General features: G+C 39.2%; 1 protein-coding gene across 2 annotated transcripts in view; it reads left to right on the forward strand.

Annotated features, from left to right (window-relative positions):
- The window catches only part of LOC140950001 (UDP-glucose:glycoprotein glucosyltransferase 1-like), a 50,690-nt gene that overhangs the window by 12,222 nt on the left and 16,913 nt on the right, over window positions 1-21,555 (forward strand). For both annotated transcript variants that reach the window (XM_073399156.1, XM_073399157.1), the window contains exons 16-43: window positions 1,352-1,437; window positions 2,008-2,143; window positions 6,482-6,613; window positions 7,411-7,494; window positions 7,857-7,931; window positions 8,107-8,245; window positions 8,757-8,855; window positions 9,174-9,268; window positions 10,244-10,480; window positions 11,148-11,285; window positions 12,086-12,187; window positions 13,007-13,053; window positions 13,763-13,861; window positions 14,337-14,410; window positions 14,733-14,761; window positions 15,133-15,402; window positions 16,096-16,147; window positions 16,314-16,420; window positions 16,647-16,732; window positions 16,816-16,894; window positions 17,258-17,343; window positions 17,933-18,028; window positions 18,269-18,353; window positions 18,545-18,654; window positions 19,479-19,551; window positions 20,319-20,422; window positions 20,983-21,039; window positions 21,489-21,555. The exon at window positions 21,489-21,555 is cut by the window's right edge and continues 6 nt beyond it. In XM_073399156.1, coding sequence (XP_073255257.1) covers window positions 1,352-1,437; window positions 2,008-2,143; window positions 6,482-6,613; window positions 7,411-7,494; window positions 7,857-7,931; window positions 8,107-8,245; window positions 8,757-8,855; window positions 9,174-9,268; window positions 10,244-10,480; window positions 11,148-11,285; window positions 12,086-12,187; window positions 13,007-13,053; window positions 13,763-13,861; window positions 14,337-14,410; window positions 14,733-14,761; window positions 15,133-15,402; window positions 16,096-16,147; window positions 16,314-16,420; window positions 16,647-16,732; window positions 16,816-16,894; window positions 17,258-17,343; window positions 17,933-18,028; window positions 18,269-18,353; window positions 18,545-18,654; window positions 19,479-19,551; window positions 20,319-20,422; window positions 20,983-21,039; window positions 21,489-21,555 — 2,844 coding nt within the window. The remainder of the gene's footprint in view (window positions 1-1,351; window positions 1,438-2,007; window positions 2,144-6,481; window positions 6,614-7,410; window positions 7,495-7,856; window positions 7,932-8,106; window positions 8,246-8,756; window positions 8,856-9,173; window positions 9,269-10,243; window positions 10,481-11,147; window positions 11,286-12,085; window positions 12,188-13,006; window positions 13,054-13,762; window positions 13,862-14,336; window positions 14,411-14,732; window positions 14,762-15,132; window positions 15,403-16,095; window positions 16,148-16,313; window positions 16,421-16,646; window positions 16,733-16,815; window positions 16,895-17,257; window positions 17,344-17,932; window positions 18,029-18,268; window positions 18,354-18,544; window positions 18,655-19,478; window positions 19,552-20,318; window positions 20,423-20,982; window positions 21,040-21,488) is intronic.

A 21,555-nucleotide genomic window follows, 5' to 3' on the forward strand; every position in this document is an offset into this window, starting at 1 on the left:
ATTTTATATACAGTGTGACAGGACTCTTGTTGGGCCTCTAAGTGGAAGTGTCTAAGCTGTATAACCCAACCTGTGATATACCGCGGTATCATGGGAAAAGCGCTGCGGCGCCCCCTTACATTGTTCGACAATGTACAATTGTCTGTGCAATTGGGGAACGGCCCTTCTGATTTTGGAATGACGCACTACTACGCAGTATCTCTTTTTCTTTGTTGATTTAAGAATAATAACAGCTGAGGAAAAACGTAACAAATGTTAGTTTTATAACAGTACACATCAGGCAATGTAAAAAAGTAAAAAAAAAAAAGAAAATATTTACAATAATTGTCGCATTGTTGTTGACAGGGTGCAGTGTACTGATTCGGTATAGCGCCCTGTCGAGTAGATACGTTACATGTATTCCACATTACCGATCTGCATTAGGCACACAGGTCACATTGAGTACTATACACAACACTTTGTCAGTTGATTATTTATGGGTTCGTCTCGTTTAAAGCTCACAAAACAGGTCTAGTAGTTATCTGTTCTTTCATGCTTAGGTCCTTAAGTTACCTCCTAAAACTTCCACCGACGCTTGACAATCGAAAATGCAGAACTTTAAATGAATGTTCTCTCTTGGTTCGTTAGGCGTTGGCAAAGCGCTGGTTCAGCAGAATATGTTGTTGTTGGTGTTTTTCTACTTTTGGTCAAATGCAAAAGATAAAATACGTTACACTGCTTAATATTAAAACTGTTGTAAATTATTGATTATATACTGGAAGTTGTTTAGTGTTACCCAGCGAGCAGAGGTTTCTCTCTTGAATGGTTTTTAGCGTTTACGAAGTCGTTAGCGTCGCTTGTCAGTCGCCTAGTTGGTGGCAAGTGACGAGAACGACTTCCTAAAAACTAAAAGCCGTGCAAGAGAGAAACCCGGCTCTGCTCGCAGAGTAGTTTAGTGCTTGTCAGTAAGAGATAATCAGAAGCAACGGAATGAATATACATGTAGAGTGCTAGTCAACAGTTTTTAAATAAGACTGGGTTTCATTGTTAAAATGTGTGACTATAGTATTAGTAAAAGAAATCCATTTTTTGACGTGTGTATTTAGTTCGTTATTTAACGCATTACATTTTCTCTAGTCTTTTTTCCTACTCATACACCTTGTCCGTAACTGTGCTCACATCGTCGGTTCCTCCTCCTAAAATGTTTTACAAATATATGTAGTAGAGAATTTAATGGAGCCGAAACTCAGTTGTGGAATTGCACACATTTTAGGCATTGTACTAATGAGCAGTTACGATATACAGATATTTCAAGCAACAACAATTTGCTGTCTGTCCCCTTTGAATTGGTTGTTGTAAACTTTCTTTAAAGGTTTTCTTTGTCAATCCAGTGGACTCCAAGAGCATTGAGCTTCTTAAGGTTGCTAATGAGCTTCTTCATAATTCATTTCCAGTTAGGTATGTATAGTTAATACCTAACACACTAAGCATGGTGTCGGGATTTTTTAGGGTTTTTGTTTCGTTCTGTCATCTTTGTCATTAACAGGATCATATATTGTACATTTAAAATAAATTATACGTTATAGTGAGTCAAGGGAAGGTATGCTCCTCAAGTTGTAAAGTTTGGGTTGGGATATGCAAATCAAAGTTTGGTTGGTTTTGCTGAAAGGGTCCCATGTTCCTGGAACGTTATTATGAGCACTTCACCACCTCAAAATATTTTTCGAGCACCTTGTTGAAAATTAATTATTAGAGGCGAATCACAATGACCACTCACGTACAAGCGGCGAGCAGAGTAAGCCCCAGGAGTTTAAAAGCCAGGTCTGTGACCCTTCATGCTCTTAATTTTCTTAAAGATAGCTTACTTCTCCCTTCAGGTATAGATTAAGAACTAATTAAACTACAGACATCACTTCATCTTACGCCATGAATAACTGTTATGAGAGAAGATATAAACTTTTGCGAAAAGGAAGTGAAACAAACTGAAATTATTATATTTTGAGTCCGTGCATTCTTCTATGCTGGCAGGTTTGGATTATGCTTGGTTGCTGATGTTCCAGTGGGTGTTGATGCCAAAACGGATGCCGCTGTAGGGATCACACGAGCATTCAGCTTCATTGTTGCCGACAAAGATCCACGGCAGGCATTTGATTGGCTGTTGCAGGTTAGTTTGTATACTGACACATGGGTCCTCCGGTTATTAAAGCAAGGTTCAGCTAATGCAGGTCTCGTCTGTTGTTTCAAGTAGCGTGTCTTACCGAAAATGAAAATACTAAGTGAAATCGCCAAAATCGTGCAGGAAACATTCTTAAGAGCGGATGTCAGTAAATATCGACCAGAGGTCTACAAAAGTGAAAAATCGAAAATTCTCAAAAAAATTCACAAAGTAGCACTAGGTAAGCTATTAACATAAATGTAATTTTAACTTCGATCCGATAATTATTTTCCACGTACGGGGGGGTTATTGGTTTCGCGGCTATCGGACCGGGTTTTCCAGGCCCGAGACCATGTGTCACAAAAAAATCGTTTTAAAATTCAAATCCATTGTATTGCGGACAACAAATAACTTATTCAGAAGAGTACTTAATTGCACACATTCTAAGTGGTGATTTACTCAGTTTGAACGAAAGTGTAATATTTTGGAGATTTTTCATTATTTTCAATATTTCGAACGTTTTCGTTCAATGAAAAAATGGCAAATTTCAAAGCCCAAAATCGTCGACTGGTACCTCGATTTCAGTAACGAGTCTTATACCACGTTAAAGAGCGTTATCTCTTCTTTCAAAATCTGTTTTCAAAACTACGGGCAACTTAAAAGAAAATGTTTGAGAACAAAAAATACTAGTAGTACTTTTCTGAAATTTGAGCTTTCCAGACTCAGCGGGTCGATGCTAAAAACTTGGAAAAATGCAATAAGAAATCACTTTGAGCAACAGTGATTTAACGTTATCAGCTATCAGAAACCAACACGTGTTTATCGAGCGATCTGATATAATTTAAAGCCGTTTTCCAACAAGAAAAGCAGAGTTTAGCCATCTTCTGCTACCAAACGCACGAGTGACGTAAGGTTGTCAAAGGCAAAGCACAATAATAAACTTCAAAAAGCACAACGTTTCTGCGTCCAGGAATTATACCTTAGCGGACAGAACAATGCGTACGAGTGTATGTTTCATACCTTAGCATGGGTTTCCTAGATACTGGAAATAAAAAACATCAAGGACAGCATCGGCCAGAGCATCTTCGGCTGCTCTCAAACGACGGAGATTGCGTTACTTTTCACAGATTGACCGCTTACCACCTGTTTTTGGGCTCGCATTTCGACGGAACGCTTGCCTCGAGAGGCGCGCGGCACGGATCTGGACTCTTCTTCACGAGACATTGAGCTGAATTTATTGGAAATATGCCACCACACCAACAACATGAGCTTTTTTCGGGTATTTGTCGTTTTTTATGCGAAAAGTTCGGGTAAGCAGATTCTCGCAAAAACCATTTGGCTTAAAAAATGTGTTTAAAAGCCCACCCTGGATTTGAAGCAAAAAGTATTTCCTCGAAATAAGCTAAAAATACCCAATTCACGCGGTGAAAAAATGGATGATTATGGAAGGATTATCGAATTCTTGCCTAACCTGAGGGATTTCCCGTGATGTAGGATTAGGGCTAGGAAAAAAGCCCATAACCTGCTTCTGTCGTTGTGAATTTCCTCAAATATCGAATAGGTTTCCTGGTTTTGGGTGGGTCGGTCGGTGGGGTGAAAAAAAAAAAAAATCACAAGAAATCTGAGAACGGGAGGCCTGAAACACCAGCATCATTGCCGTGGAGACTGAAAACAACAAGACATGGTCACCAAATCGACACAAACTCAATATGGCGGAAAATTTGATGGTCAATTTCATAAAAAAAGGCCCACAAAGGGTAAAAAGCAAAGAGGATACACCACCGAAAATTTTATGCCTCGAAATGATGTTATAATGCTAATTTTTTAGATTAAAAGAATTAATCTAAGTCCAAAAAAAATAAACCTTGTCGTTTCTTTTTCTTGCTTTTTTAAAAAATGCCAAAAAACTGGGTCTTTTGGACGACACTAAACGAAGAAAAAAATAATATAGGTATTACGCTCCCTTAAAGTATAAAAGTATAAGTTTACAAGGACCGGATCGAACGTATACTGAGAAACTAAATGATAAAAATTTGATCAAAATTAAATGAAAGGCTAAGAGCCTAAGCGCTGTCTGATAACGAAACGGTAAACAAGAAGTGCTGCCTCTCATTTAAAAGAGACGTGAAATACTGGGTGGACCACATCCTGAACTCCCCCGAAAACCGCAAGAGAGAAACGCTCAGGGCTAAGGAGACTAAACAGGGGCGTAGCTACTTGTACGCACGGTTTGCACGTGCGTACCCGAAAACGTTGAGGGAAAAAAATAGAATGAAATAAACATAACTGAAAAAAATCGGTTTCCAGAGAAGCGACGACATTAATTGGAGAACCGAATCTTAGAAGATTTATTTATATAGCAAGCTTGATGATATAAAGCGCGAACGCGTCGTTTTCTCCACGACCTGTCTTCGGAGTAGGCGAAGTAGGGCACAATTAAGTCAATGTGTGGTGCTTTTGTCGGTCAAAAATAATGTGACAAAAAGGGGTAAAAAGAGTCATTTGTAAACTAAAGTCGGAGGTACTACAAGCTTGATTTTTAATAGCTGAATTAATGATAAACGGTTGACGTCAATGAACATAACAAGCCGACAGAATTAAAGAATTTTAGAGGTTGTGTCATTTCATAAACAGCAAAAAGGCTTTTGCTTACAACCGTTAACCCCACCTTTAATAAAGGCACCTTAAAAAAATGTTGAGATTTGGGGTGGGGGGAGGGGGGAGGAAGAGGGGGCCCGGAGGAGGGAAGAAGATGTAGAAAAAGTTGGGCGTACCTCCGGAAAAATCCTGACTACGCACCTGCTAAAGCCTGAAACTGAACAACAGGAGTCTTGACGAAACGTCCTCAGTTATCACCTGTCCGGGGTCGTACTTTCAAGGAAACGCTGATCAAGAATCACTCATGACGGAATGAAAACTCCTCGTAGCTTCCAGCGAAAAAGGGAGTGACAACAGTGGTAAGCGGTCGTTCTGTGAAATGTAACGCAATCTTTGCCGTTTACGATCTTTCGGCGCTTGGATTTGAAACGTTGTTGTTTGGTATGTTCTCCCGTGTGGATACTTGACATTTCCAATATATGGAAACACCATGCTAAGGTACGAACAACAGACATTCACAACATTGTTTTGTACGCTAAAATCTGATTTCATGGACGTAAAACGTTTTGAATTTTAAGACTTTTTAATATTAGTGCTTTGCCCTCCCTTTGACAACTTCACGTGACTGGTGCACTTGGCTGGAGTTGACAGCTTAAATCTGCCTTTCTTGATAGCAAACGGCATTAATTTATATCAGATCGCTGTATAAACACGTCTTGGTTTCTGAAAGCTGATAACATGAAACCACTATTGCTCAAACTGATTTCTTACTGTATTTTTCCAAGTTTTTAGCATCGACCCGCTGAGTCTGGAAAGCTCAAATTTCAGAAAAGTACTACTAGTATTTTTTGGCCTCAAACATTTACTTTTAAGTTGCCCGTAGTTTTGAAAACAGATTTTGAAAGAAGAGATAACGCTCTTTAACGTGGTATAAGACTCGTTACTGAAATCGAGGTACCAGTCGACGATTTTGGGCTTTGAAATTTGCCATTTTTTCATTGAACGAAAACGTTCGAAATATTGAAAATAATGAAAAATCTCCAAAATATTACACTTTCGTTCAAACTGAGTAAATCACCACTTAGAATGTGTGCAATTAAGTACTCTTTTGAATAAGTTATTTGTTGTCCACAGTACAATGGATTTGAATTTTAAAACGATTTTTTTGTGACACATGGTCTCGGGCCTGGAAAACCCGGTCCGAGAGCCGCGAAACCAATAACCCCCCGTACGTGGAAAATAATTATCGGATCGAAGTAAAAATTACATTTGTGTTAATAGCTTACCTAGTGCTACTTTGTGAATTTTTTTGAGAATTTTCGATTTTTCACTTTTGTAGACCTCTGGTCGATATTTACTGACATCCGCTCTTAATTAGCTCAGAGGTTTCTCTGGTTACCTATCCTGTTATTTTGCTTAAGAGCAATGTCTTGTTTTCCTAGTCTTAATCAAGAGTTTAAGATAAGGAGAAAGGATTTCTGGAAAGGAGAGAAGTAATATAATGTAGAACAGATGTATTTTTAAGATAGCATATCGTAAACGTCCGTTTATGAGCCTTGGGTTTATACAACTGCGTAAGGGTTTTTTCGGAGGGCTTATGACCGAACTAAAAAAGCGTTTCAAACAAGCTACGACTCAGTGCTGATCAAAAACCTTTTTGAATTTACTCGCTTTCAAACGTTTAGCTTGAGGTCCACTGAGGTTGTCGCCAACAAACTAGGTAGCTGTTTTTCCTTGTCTTGTGTTCAGCTTTATGACAGGTTACCTGAGGGTGAATCCCCATCTGCCGAAAAGGTGATGGATTCATTTTCGTCTTGGTACAGTAAAGATGAAACAGAAGAAGTGTTTGGGGAAGACACAGAATACGATGAATATAGAAAGGTACAGTCAAATCCACACACACGACATGCCCTGTACACCTCATTTAAATGCGCACATCAGTGAGACCAGGAACCTAATCTAATACCCTCTGATACCCTGCTGCCCAACTAGTATCCGAGAGGTTTTCTGGCTTTATATCATTTTTTTGTTTCTCTTACGATTTCAAAATGTTAAACGTTTCATTTACCATCGTTATTTTATTCCCCACCCTACCGAATAAAACAACACCCCGTTATAGAATAAGAGCCTTTTTAACAGACACTACATTAACAAACAGTCTACAGACTAACATACATACTTGTTTTCCCCGATTTAAAACACTTAACGCAGGCACCTTACCAGCTGACTCGTCCCCAGTCGTCACTCTCAACCTCTCTCTAGTGACGCGCGGGGTGTGGTGGGAAGGAGGTAAGCGCGAGAGAGTCTTCCTCACTGCTGTCTTACCATCATCCCCTGCTCCCGCCGTGCGCGTTATCCGCGACGACGACTGGGGACGAGTCAGCCTTAGTAGTACAATAAACAGATTTTTCAACCTTTTTTTTTTCAAACGTTAACTGTAATGTTTATATGGGTGTCAAGTAGTAAACTCACTCACTCATTTTCGCCTAATTATTCTTTTAAAAATGTACACATTATGATTAATTTTCTTGTTACAACACAGTAAAGTTGGTAACTGGGTTTCCTTGTGTCTTATTCAGCCTTTCCAAAGGAACTATTGACTCACTTCTGTTTCAATAATAACGCTATCATTGCTAGTTAAAGTGAAGCCGGCTTAATATCTCTTATCTATCTTTTAGTCCTCACAGCGTTTCTTTGGCAAAACTGGATTTCATAAATTGCCACAAGTGATCCTTAACGGAGTACAGATTGATGAAGAAGAGGTATGAGCAGGAAAAAAGATAATTTTTCTTTTGAAAACTATGATGTTTCTTATTTTTAAGAGGGCCCACATGTAAACCTTTCATTGATGGATGTGGTCTCCCCCTGACACATGGTTCTCTGTTGCAGTGATTAAACAACGGTGTATCAGACAGCGGACACGTTATATATGTTAGTCAGTAATCTTTGAAAAGTATTTTCTTACTATATTTATATTTATGTATTAATTATTAAACTTTCCTTTGTATTCGTATTTTCTACAATAGCTGTTAATTTGCTGATAAATCCCTCGAAATAGAGTTGCAGCTGTAAGACAGTTACTCTGTTTTTCCATTTACTCAATGTTCTTCTCTCGGTTCATTAGTTTGACAGCATAGATGAAGCAATTATTCGTGAAGTGATGATGCAGACGGGCCCCATGCAGCATGCAGTGTTTTCGGTATGAAATATATAAAAGTACCGGTAATTAATCTGCTGTTTTTTCATTGTCAGTGCCTTATATGAGCCAAACTCAGCACTAGTTTTTAGTTTCGTTACAATAACTGAGCACTACAATCTTTGGTCTATTTGTTGTTGTTTTAAACACCTGCTGAATATGAATGTTTGTTGTTTAGGGCGCTGTATACCGCTATTCCAGTGTATATGAGTATCTAATGAGTCAACCTAATGTGGTTCCCAGAGTAAATGCAATGGTTCAGTCCATGGAAAGACCATACATTGACTTAACAGCAGCAGCCAGGCAACACACATCAGGTACCGCCATGAGTATAACAATTCTAAACAACGATTTCCCCGTAGCTTCTTCTAAAATTCCGTATCCGTGAAATGGGTTTGACAATTGACTGCCATTGGAGTGATTTTTCAGCATATTCTAGTATGCTAACCTTTTCTGAAGTTGACGCAAAGATATTGTAATTGGTACATGGACGGTAGAGATGATTTTCACACTTAAACCTCACTGCTAATTGAGTGCTATTTCATTTGCTAAGTTGTACAGCAGTATTAAAGTACAAGTTAATTATGGTCCTCGTAAACCAAGATGGTTAAATTTTTTCACCCTAGAAACTCAACTGTGAATGACGTAATGGCAAATCGTAATATACCGTAAATTCTCTATAAGCCCTGCCTCTCAATTTAACCTCCCTGTCTATTAAAGGCCCCCCTCGAACGTGCTTGAAATGAATAAGCCCCTCGGAGACTTATTAGAGGATATAGGTAGTTCAGACCAATAAATATAACGTTTTTTTGGTTTTCTTTTTTCTAGATGTAGATATCAATAACCCAGAAGAATTTACTAAGCTTGACAACGCTAAGATGGTTTCTGTAGTTGAAAAAGACTTGAAATACTTCACTAAACAAGGAGGTAAACACGCATTGCAACTCAAAAATGAAACCAGACACTAAACTTGTCAGAATGCTTTGTTTTATCGTTATTCTGCACACTGAACCTTTAATGCATTTTTCCTCATTCATAGTTTTGTTGGCCTATCCCCGGTTCATCTTATTGTTCTCTTAGGTCGCTCAGCTTTCCATTGTTCAACAGTATCTACGTCATTTTTCCCGAAAATCCTACAGCTGACTCGGAGACTAAAAGGATAATGAATCAGCCTCATTCTTATTCAGTCAAGATGCTCCTGTAGCCTTTACTCTGACTCTTAAACTGTTTGATTTGTTTTTTCAGAGGAGCTGAGTTTGAAGCCGGTAACTAATTGGGTTATTGCTGATTTGTCCATTAAAGAAGGAAGAGCCCTTGTCATGGCCGCGCTTAAACAAATGGTAACTATGAGCGTATGTAACAACAGACGTGAGGTTGCTAGCCTGGGACCAGGCTCCGCAGACTACCTCTCGGCTCAGTTCGCTCGCCGATATTTTTTTCCTCCAATGCGGGGCCTGGGGCCCGTTTCTCGAAAGTCCCGATAATTAACGGGCCCGTAAAGCTGTTATGGTTTACATGCAAGATAGAGGTTTCAATAGTTTTGCATCTAACATGATAAAACTATCAGTTAATGAAACAAAATGGAGTAGTTTGCAAGCTAGGACCCGCGCTCATATTCTTTATATTTCGATTTGAATATTTGATTTCGGGCCCGAAAAGTTACTGGGATTTGCATGTTATTAAGCTTCTTTTTTTGAATTGAATTTGTTTTCTGAAAACTTCAAATTAACATTACAACAATGTTTTGACGCGATATTAATGTTTAAAAGGGCTATGTCATCACGCTACTTGCTATCTTTTTGAAAAGCTTAAACATGTCTTCGCATGTATTGAAATCCAAAAATATTGGTCCAGTATATTTAGCCGGCATCGAAACTCTATGCTGTTGTCTGTTGCTCCTGATGGCGAGGGTGGCGAGGGTGGCGAGGGTGGCGAGGGTGGCGAGGGTGGACATACTAGACAGAAACTTGACCCCATTTTTCAACCTTTAATGCTTTGTTTGCAAAAATCACCAAAAATATTTGGTTTGTGTTCTCGGACGAAATTTGTGTGATATCTTTTTATTAACTCTACAGGTACGTGCTGTGTATGAAGAAAGGCATGAAGTAATTATTTCAGCATAGAATTGACCTAAAACTGCAATGTTTTCGAGACGCGCGGTAGCCCCTTTACACTAACCGTACAACAAGATTGAGTCGTCAAAAATTATCCGAACAGTCCACTTATGGATGTTGGTTATTAAAGTTAAAATAAGGAAGAGGAAGCTAAGAACTTGAAGCTTTTTGATTGAGCTGTTTTTTTCCCATTAATTGCAGAAATCTTCTTCAAGTACAAGAGTCGGACTAATCCACAATCCAGTAATAAACCAAACAGATAATAGCCAACAAGAGCTGCTGGAGTTGGCCAGAACTGTAGAGGCTGTGTTAGCTTCAAAGTCGCATGTGACTCCAGCCATGTTAACATTTATGGAGAGCTTGCTGGCAGAAGACAATGACTTTGACAAACTGTCTACAGATACCAAGGCAATGGTGGAACTCCTGACAAAGATCTCGGTCAGTTAAGATTCTTTGCTACGTCTATCAATTTTTGTTTTGATTTAAGCGTTAGGGTTGTATATGAAATTGCGGAGGGTCCTTCACCTTGTGCGTCATCGGTCCAAAATATGTTAATACTAAATGAGCGCACTACGTACCTCATGAAATTAAGGTTAGGGAGGAGCTTGGCGAAAGGGGACTTCGTGTCCAAATTGTGGCCACGTACATGTAGGTGGTCACTGATTTTACGATTTGGCCCGAAGTCATTTTCGATAAAACAAAGGAACAGAATGGCCCAGAGAGCGATAAACTTTGACATGTACCATTTTCGTTCGCTGATGGTTTCCACAAACCAAAGATAGGTCGTCGGAAGCACCGCGATTTGTCGACCGCCACCGCAGGGATGTGTTAGCTTGTTTTTCTTTATTTATGCCCATAAAACTCATGACTGCGGATTAATGATGATGTCAAATGAGGAGTAACCACCAGACAAACTGGTGGAAGTAGAGTAGACTAGGGTTTATCCTTAGTTACCTTTTACGATGTTGTTTTCACTTACGTACGTTGTTGTGGTTAGTTAAGTACTTGTATCAGTTATCCAAGAGAGTTATCGCTTTTTTCTTAGTCCAGGACAGTGTTACATCACCTCTTTAATGCATACTATCCCATACTAAACCATATTTAGGGTCTGAAAGTAGAAACAATTAAGGCCAAGCTGATGGACACGAATCTCTTCAAAGGGAAGTTGTTTTCTCATCAAGCATTCTGTAGACAAGTTGTTAATCTTCCTCCAGGAGAGTCTGCTCTTATAACTAATGGAAGGGTAGGTAGCTATGAAGCTTTTTGACCCAACCCCTCTCCCCCCTGGAGCTACTGAAGGGAAGCTCTCATACGTGATTATCAAATTTCTAGTTCATGTCAGATTTAAAAAGGCACCGTCGCGGGAATTCTCGCCATAAGTTTGTTTACTTGTGGACTAGTACTTCTGCTAGTTCACGAACTACAAGTGCAGCACCAAAGAGATGTTCAGTGGAAGGGAGTTAACAAAGAATTATTATTAGCAGTTTGTCTGACTCACAATGGCACAACTTGAAAAAAGCTTATCTAATTTTTTCAATTTTTTCCACCTTCTTTGATTGTAAAAGACAACCGTGACAAGTTTCATGATTGCGATTTTAGCGAGATAGTATTTCGCTTGTGTTTATTTTTGCGATTTCGATAGGCAAATATGAAAAGAAGGGCATTAAATTTCCCGATTCAAGCGTTCTAAGCTTCATTTTATTTTTCAAAAAGTCAGAAATTTCTCAAATTTCTAGATAAACTTAGCCTGCTTCGCAGACACTCTAAACCCTCTTTATATACAATTGGTCTAGACGGTGATAGGTAGGCCGGCTGCAACGCAAGCTAGATCAACTGAAACAAGTAAACGCATATAGTTATCTACCCATATTTGAAATCTTTACGATTTCCGATGGCCGATGTCCGATGTCCGATGTCTGAGTTCCGATGTCCGATGTCCGTTGTGTGATATCCGATGTGCGATGTCCAATGTCTGTTGTCTGATGTCCGATGTCCGATGTCCGATGTCAAGTATATACATTTTCTCTTTTCTTCTGACTTCAGGTTCTTGGTCCACTTGCTGGAAATACGCTCTTTACTGAGGATGACTTTAAGCTTCTTGAGAGCTTTGACATGGATCTGTATGCCCGAAAAGTCAGGGATCAGGTTTGTTTTATCTTCAGCCATTATAATTGAGGACTGCATTTACAAGCACATTCGGTGCGGCATGCTCCATCGTCAGTCTTCAGTGAAGACTTGTTTTCTACTTCTGATTTTGTCCTTTTGTAGTACTATAAATGTATCATTAAGGGCATTTATAAAAAACAAGCAAAAAAAAAATGTTTCTCGTCCGGATTTCTATAAAAGAGAGAGTGGGCGGACGTATTTTTTTTTCCTTATTTGCGCTTTTTAATTGTTACCAATTGAATGCTTTCTTTACAAATTGTTACTCCCCCCCCCCCGGATAAGTTAGAGTTAGACACAAATTTGGCGTATTTTGATACATGTTTTAAACAACGTGATCCGGCGATATATCTCAATTGGTAAGGTGCAATAGACTAATAGCGGCTGCCACTGGCGCCCTTGTATGCTAAGAGGGCGCGTCTTGTTGTCCTCTAACCCAGGACATTGCATTACATTAAAAAAGTCATATATTGGGCTCGGTACAGTAAAAACCCGCATGTGAGAACCTAGATTTTTCCAACTTAACCTAAATAGGTTCTTATAGAAATGGTATTTAGGGGGATTTTAGGCTACTTAGGTTCTTAATTTGATAGGGACACCAGCAATCAGCATAGATAACTACTACAGGGCATATGTGATATGGAATATATTGCTTAAGTAATAAATAATTATCTAGAATACAGTTTGAGATGATAACCTTACAGTAAATTTATCTTTCCAAAGTACTAGCATGGTTGTTTTTCAAGCTTGTAACTGGAACCACCGTATCTTTTTTCAACTCAAACCATGATATTTTAATAGGTTGATGAAATGATATTTGAGAATTTGTCAGCTGATGATGATACCAGGTACGGTTAATATTGTACCTTTCATACGCCGGACTCAAATCCCTGTTATGTTCTGTTATGTACGCGGTCCTAATCTCATACTCATATCTCTTGCCAGTTTCGTGTATTAGTCCCTCTTTTTAGAAATCCATTACTAATCTAATGTCATTTAAGGCTAGCGTCTTACAGTCTCAGTGTTTAGACTTTAGGGTATGTTCGATTGACCTTATTCTAGAATGTGAAAACATTCTTTATTATTGCGGAATACAAAGGACGCGGAAGGAAGCTGTTCGCGTTAGAGGAGTTTAGAGTGCCGACTGAGAGAGTCAGGATTGGCAGTCTCGTTTCCTCCTAAAATATTCTGAAGAGTTTCTTCTCTGCTTCAGCAAATCTTTTTATGCAGAGTGCTTTGTCTCGCTTGTGCAAGTGCATTTCATTTGCGAAAAGACTACGTCCACTTTTTTCTTTGTTGTTTCAAAAACTAGCCGCGTCGCTAGAAAAATGCCCTCATCATTTCGTTTTGTTCCAGGCATGCTATTCCATAATTGGAATAGAATTCAGGTCAATCAAACATATATTCCGAGCTCTGTATTCCTGTTGCAGAGTATTTTCAATTGAACGAACCCTGGCGCCAGAGTCAAACTTGGAACTTTACATGTGACGAACCTACTGTTCATGAGCGGTTGCTTATTAGTGCGATGAAACATAACAGAAGCTCTTCTTTTTACAGTGAGTTTAGAAGTGACATTATTATGAAGGCCTCATCAGCGCTTATTAGACGCGAAAAGCGATCTCGACAGGAAATAACTTTAAAGGGCAGTGATCACAGGTGAGAGGAGCATACAGGAAATACAGTCGTGATCTTCTTTAATACCTTTGCGGAGTATGTACAATCCTTTAGTTTCTGCTGGTCGTTACAATGTAATTTTAATTTTGTGTAGTTCAAGTTCTGTTTTGAGGCGATATTAGGTTTGATTTAAACCCTAATCATGCAATTATTAGCTTATAAATTCAAGATGACTACCCGCATGTTTTTCTATTTATGGCTTTGTCACTAATGAGCTCGTGAAAAATAACCAAGAAGCGCATCAAAAGTGCTACTCGAGAGAGTTATTCATGGTTCACATGGTCGAAATCTGTGGACCAGCCACTGAAGATCATAGATTTCCTAAAGGGCGTTCTACAGTGTCTTTCGTTTCCGGCCACACTTATTTGTCTTCCTCAAAACATTTCAACATTGTTTGTTCCTGCAAAGCCATCTATTAGTACGACTTACAGACAAGTTGTGTTATCTTGCTTGTTAGTGTCATGGGCATCAAACCGAAGCAGGAAGGCGCCAGTTTTGATATTGTAGTTGTTGTGGATCCCCTGTCGAAAGGTAACAACGCTACACCTTTCTTTAGTTGCACAAAGGTTTTTACAGTTTTAGTAAGTTTGGTTTCAGTTTAATCTCTTACCTGTACTGTCATTGCTTTGTTAGGAAACATATCATTCGAACAAGTTTATTTCTACCAATTTAAACTTTAAAAAAAAAACATGAAGTTTTCGTTTGTAATTAAAGTCAGATATTTAGCTGGATTTCATCATGTTGGAAGTTATTTTTTAATGCGTTAAATTGCGATGTACCCTCCAGTCTATTCTCCCTGATCGTCTACAATTTGTTTATATCTGTCCTTTTCATTTTCCTCTATTGTTTGTAGCTGCCCAGAAAATTGCCCCTATTCTCATGGTAAGTGTCAATCGTATCAGCAGTTTCTGTTTAAGTAGTTCTCACTCTTTTTGGCCCAGTCAGTAGGTTATTCCCGTGTAGAACGAGGCTGGGGACCTGTCCCGCCTCCAGGCTTGTACTTACATGTACGTACCGCCCATGGTTTGTCTTAGTGTGTACCAAGTGATAGTGGCGCCTGGAAACAAGGCGATAATGTAACGTGACAGAATGTTCTGGTGAAGATGTACCGGTAGCAAACTCAATAGTGCTTTGAACTAGACCTACTGACACAGGCTAACTGATATCCAATCTGATTGAGCACCAGTTATTATTATTAAATTTAAGTGTCATGAGCCCGACTGCCTACATAAATGTATTTATCCTTATCTTAGGTACTTCAAAATGCTACAAATGTTAACGTCAAACTAGCGATGAATTCGCGTGAGAAGCTCTCAGAGTTGCCCTTAAATCGCTTTTACCGTTATGTCCTGGAGCCTTACGTCTCGTTTGATGAAAACGGCGCCATGACAGAAGGACCATTTGCCATGTTCTCAGACATGCCACAGTCAGTACTACTTACAATGGGAATGGACACTCCTCTTGGATGGATGGTGGCAGCCGTGTATTCACCTTATGACTTGGATAACATCAGGTTAAGGGAGGTAAGGATAATAGATTACAACAACCGAAGAGAGGGTGTCGGAATGGTCAATGAGCTGGAATTGCAATCTGAGGTTCTGGGATTCAAGTCCCTTGAACTGGAAGATTTTCTCGGTACATGTAGGCTATGTCTACTCCTCCAGAGGCCTTGTATAATAACCTGCTAGTTGGATTCTTATTGTTGTTAGGACGGTGAACAAGTGACTGACTTTACAGCATTCTTCTACTAATTCTCACCTCCCAGCAATGACTTTTTTTCATCCCACCATTCCACATATTCACTTTTTTACTGTTCCTCACTCGCTTTGTTTCGTTAGCATTTTTGTACTGAGCATTTGGTTTTTGTTTATTGACGTATTTTGAGTGTCTTATATCTTAACATGCTGTTTAATTGGCTGTTTTTCTGTTCTAACCTTTCCCCCTAAAAATTTGTGTAGTATTTGCATCCCTACCTCCCCATAACGCCAAGCCCTTTACAACAAACAGTTACCTCCTTTCCCAAAGGGACTGTTGTAGTGAGGTTCGAAAGGTATTTGGGCTTGTAACAACTGATGCAGAAAAGAAGGGAGACAAGTATAAATCCCCTCTCCCAAAAAAAGGAAGAAATACATAAGGTGACATAACGTGTGATAACGTGCTAGTCCTTCATATTGCTCTTTTATTAATTCTTCATCATAGTCTTTTTCTGATTTTAGGTGGAGAATCAAGCAATAGCCAAACTTGAGTTGGAATATATCTTTATCGAAGGTACAGTTGCCTGTTGGGGAAGTTTTGAATCACTTTTCAAAATTTTTTTTCACTGTGTGTTTTGTATTGGTACATACACACAGTTAAAAGCAATTTACCACAGCTTCCTTTAATACAACTAATTGGTAAAATGCTTACAATTAAACTCCTAGCTATTCTGTTGCAGGCCATTGCTCTGATTTTGACACCAGACAGCCCCCAAGGGGACTGCAGTTTACACTTGGCACTCCAACCAACCCTGTTATGTTTGACACAATTGTTATGGCAAACTTGGTAAGAGCAGAAATGTTGAAGAAAAGTATTCCTTCATAGTTATAAACGTTTTAACAGATCACTTTAGGTACCCGTCCTTTACAGTTAAAATTTCACATAATTTCATTGTTGGGGTTTTAAGATCAGTATATATAATTTGATTATGCGCCTTGTTCCTGGTCTGTCCAATTTCTACAGAAACCCTTACCATTCTAACTTACCATTTTGTTTTCTTCATCTAATTCAGGGATACTTTCAGCTAAAAGCTTACCCAGGGGCGTGGTCGCTTAGCGTCAGAGAGGGAAGATCATCTGAAATCTATGACATTGAAAGGTACCACTTCCATTTCTTACTGTTATAACAATGAAGAAACCCAACAAAGAGTAACCAGTCAGTGATTCTTTTTAATTGTCTAGTGTCTCTGGTAGCATCAAAGAGGATAAACATTTCACAGTTGTAGTGGACAGTTTTATTGGAAAACTAATGAAAGTAAAGGTGAGGGTACCTCTAAAGAGTAATTCGCTTTGGTAAATAATGACAAACACTCGGTGAATATAAGAAAAGGCAATATTCATCATGTGACGATCAAGAGCCAAATATGCGATGGGTTTTAAACCCATGGGATCCTGTCAGGTACTCCGATTTTGTCTTAGTCTCACGGTCGTGAAATTACGAATATTACGTCTGTCTCATTAGCTTTTGTATGGTGAAATTGTGTTTATATGGTGTTTGACTTTTTTAATGAAAAAACATTCTTTTCAATGGCTTCTGGTTTCTGTCCACTGGTACTTAGAGTAATTGCATAGCTGAGTGCTCACCCGACCTGTGATTTGTACTAAAATGTGGTTGTGTACTTAGGTAAAGAGGAAACCTGGAATGGAAGGAAGAGATCTTCTGGGTGATTCAGACGCTCAGTCAAGAGGCATATGGGATTCTTTGTCAAGGTAAAGTTACTACACCTTGTAGAAAGAGATATAACGACGATATTTATTTTTCCATCTGTATGGGCGGTCCACATGGCTTTCCAGCAGCTTCGTTTGGGAGAGCACGCTGTTTTCAGGTGTTTCTTGCTGTAAAAATTGTGATTGTAATTGATTGCATTTATTTGTGGTTAAATAGCTAGGGGTCGAAAAGCATTGATTAGTTTAGGGCTCGAGAAAAGTAAAGAAAGTAAATTTGTTGAAAAAAAAACACTCAAAAGAACTGTCTAATACCTTTGTGATTTTTAGTTGTGCGAAGTCGTTAAAAGTTTGCTACAGTTACGAAGTAACGTCAACGACAAGAAAATCTTTGTCTTTTCTTTGCCTCTCGGCTTTTTCCCCTCCGACCTGGAAGTGGGACGGGGGGAGGGGTTACTAGAGGACCCGCCCCCTAAGCCGAGCTCAGAGATCGTCAAGTGTGCTTTCTCGCCAGCCAGACTTTTTTAAACAAACTTTATGTGCTAATTCTGTCTCAGTGGTTGATATCATATTTACTATTCTCGTGCTACGTTTGTTTTAGTGCACACTAACACTGGTGGTTTTCTTCATTTAGTATCGTCGGAAGTGACTCTAAGGAGAAAGCCTCCGACGACGAGACTATCAACGTTTTCTCTGTTGCATCTGGGCATCTTTATGAAAGGTTCTTGAGGTGCGAAATGAACAAAATTTGTTTTTTATTCTCTTCCTTACAACACTGCCTTTAAAACACATGATCAACTCATTTTTACATAAAGCAAATGAAAACTCCATTAAAACATCCCCCCCCCCCCCCCCAATCATCCTGCACTTTAATTCGGTGGTGACTTTTTGAAAAGTGATCATTCCGCTTGTTTTTGTAAACTTTAGCTGAGGACCAAACTAAGAAACATTTTAAACTTTTTTACCGCAGAATTATGATGTTGACCGTCATTAAAAATACCAAGAATCCTGTTAAGTTTTGGTTCTTGAAGAACTACCTCTCACCTACTATTAAGGTAAAGTAAGTTATAACGCTATCACGCGTACCTTGATTTTTGATAATTTTTATTTTCATTTTTCGAGGTTTGTTTTGCTTTCTTGATTTGATGTAAAGGATTTTTGGCTAATTAAAACTCAAGCTTACCTGATATTTGGAGGAAATCTCTATTTTTTGTCGTGTTAACATGTTATCACCTATTCTTACAAGGCCTTTCTACCACACATGGCAGAAGAGTATGGTTTTAAGTATGAACTTGTGCAGTACCACTGGCCACATTGGCTGCATGCTCAAACGGAAAAGCAGAGGATAATTTGGGGGTAAGTATGTCTTTTTTCATCAGAGCCAGCGACTTGGTCTTAAGTGATCGTTATTATGATCCGTTGCAGTAGAGTCAAGCCATTTTCTCATTTGATTACATTCACGTAAAGTATGAGGTGTGGACTGTAGGAGGACTTCTTTCAAATATAATCGGATTAGAATTCGATCATAATTGTGATTAAGGTCTAATGTAAACTGTATTCCTCCGATAAAGCTTAGACATTTGTGTCCGTCTCAGCATTTTTCACCATTGAATTCGGCCCGGTTCAAACGTCGAACGTTTCATGTTCTGAACCTAATCCCTTCAATTAAATACATGAAAAGATCGACGTTTGAATCAATCAAGTCCGACATTTCTTTAGGGTCGACTCCTAAATTAAGATGTGGAGCGACTTCGTTTCAAACGTCGAACTTCTCATTTGCCGAACCTAATGCATAAATTACTATAATTTATTTTCACATGTAAGCATTGTAGACCATTGTACATGGTGAAAGTGAATTTAGCCTAAATTCGACGTCGAAATCAACCGTCGAACTTGTATCATTTGGGTCGACCCAAATAGGTATCAAGTGCGGCACATGAAAAGTTTGACGTTTGAACTGGGCGTCAGTTAGGTCATAAGTATCGACGATAATTATGAAAATGAAAGTTACATAGTTTTCAGTTAAAATGGAAGATGACTTTGTTATAGGTTCATGAAGATATACAGATGTCAAGACATTTGATAGTGTCCCGTTACTGGCCTGTTACTTACTTGCATAAAGTTTTTATTGCTGTGTTTACTACTGCTATAATTCAGCGTGGTCATTAATTTTGTTTCAGGTACAAAATTTTGTTTTTGGATGTACTCTTTCCCCTCCATGTCAAGAAAATCATCTTTGTTGATGCAGATTTAGTACGTATCTCTCTATTAACAGTCAGTTATCTCCCAAATTGCATGGAGTATTATAACCTGCATGCGATCAGGCATTTCAAGCCTTAGCTGTTAGAACACTTGATATAACACCAGTTGGTTAATTTCCGATACAACTGTGGCCAGCGTGGGGTAACCCGCCCGTCCATATAATGTCTCATTTTAATTTGATCTTGTTTAAATGATAGGTGGGGTGACCGGCCAAGGCGGGTAGCCCGGTCTGCCAGACCGGGTAACCCTGTCAGCCGGAGTCAAATTTTGCCATGTAAACGTTTCAAGGTGGGGTAACCCGCCTAATCGGGGTAGGATTCGCGATACTGCTCAGAATTCACTTTAGCGGTAGCTTTGCATCATTATCAAAGGTAACAATAGAAAGCCACAGCACTGAAGGTTGCAGCAAGAGCAGCAAATGAGTGTAGAAGAGCATTAATCAACAAAAAACGTGGTTTTCTAGCATTTTTCTTGTTTACGTGCTTACCGACCATTCAATAATCTTGAGTGCACCCCGGGATGGCGGGGTTGTAAGATTGCATGTAAAGGAGGGTAATTTTTTACCCCACCTAAGGGGTTTACCTCACCTATCTGGGGTCCCCCACCTTCATGTAAACAGGCCCTAATGCTCAGTATGCATTCAAATGAAAATGGAAAGGTGTGGACGGGTCTTAAGATACAATATAATACGGGCATACACTTGTTACCAATCACTAAGTTACGCCTTTGTTAGTTACTGGATTTTCTCTGGTTTCTAGATTGTTCGAGCAGATTTAAAGGAGCTTAATGATATGGATTTATATGGTGCACCCTATGCTTACACTCCATTCTGCAGCAGTCGCAAGGAAATGGACGGTTTTAGGTATGATAAATTATTTCTTGGACGGTTAGAGATTACTCTTCCTTCGGGCCTCAAGTTTACCGCAGCTTTGCTTTGGGTGACGAACGAACTGTGAATTTCAGAAAATGCTTGAAAAGGTTTAGTAAGAAAAGGAAACGAAAAGCGATGCTCTCTTCTTTTAGACTGAACTGGACTTTATGTGAAAGAGCTGATCTTAGGCGTGGTTTAACCTTTGGTTAAGCCAAATATTAAAGCGAAGTTAACTTGTCAAGGAGCACGCATCTTTAACTTGTAAATTATTGCTAAACCTTTACTCCGAGATCCAGTAATAGTAAGACAAAGTGTTACTCTCAACCGCGGTCTACAATCGTGGAATTAACTTTTAACCCTGCATTTAACGCGCTAATCGGTCTTGGGCAGGACCAGGCCCTGTTCAACAACCAATTCAATCCGCGTTTGACATAATCGTTGGTTCGAACCCAGTTGAACCCAGGTCAAATTGTCGTGGGGAAAGCACCCGTTGTCCTAGATACTTCAGTTTCTGTTTTGATGTCAGCTTCTCGTTTCTTGTTTTCTGCTAGGTTCTGGAATGTTGGCTACTGGAGAAGTCATTTGGGAGGACGTCCTTATCACATCAGGTGAGAGATATTTAGCGACCCAAATCATAAAGGACCGAGGTTTAGGTGTTTTCATTTCACTTTCGCGGTATGCGTGTAGTCTTAAAGGGTGTTAAAACTAGTACTGATATCAGGAGCTATAGAGCGTTTTCACTCACGTGGCTAGCAGCTATACAAATTTATTAGAACAAAAGAAAGTTTTTACATAGGAAAAAGGTTGGTTCAACTCCCCACAGGACTGGTTTGGGACACCAACATGGCCGCCGTTTCATTGTTTCGGGACACCAATATGGCGGACGTCACGTGACGTCAGGTGAAAACAGTCTATTAAATGCAGGAAACATGCAGTGGCGACTGCAACTTCGGTATTCTCAAGGTTAAGACTGTACTAACCTTAAACACAAAGGACCGGGAACATTGTAATTACATTGGAGGCCTTGTTTTGACGATTTTCTTAACTCTTTGTGTAGTGCACTGTATGTTGTTGATTTGGATCGATTCAGGCGCCTTGCTGCTGGTGACAGACTCAGAGGTCAA

This window comes from Porites lutea, chromosome 10 (assembly GCF_958299795.1).
Source record: "Porites lutea chromosome 10, jaPorLute2.1, whole genome shotgun sequence".
In the NCBI taxonomy this organism is placed as follows: Eukaryota; Metazoa; Cnidaria; class Anthozoa; order Scleractinia; family Poritidae; genus Porites; species Porites lutea.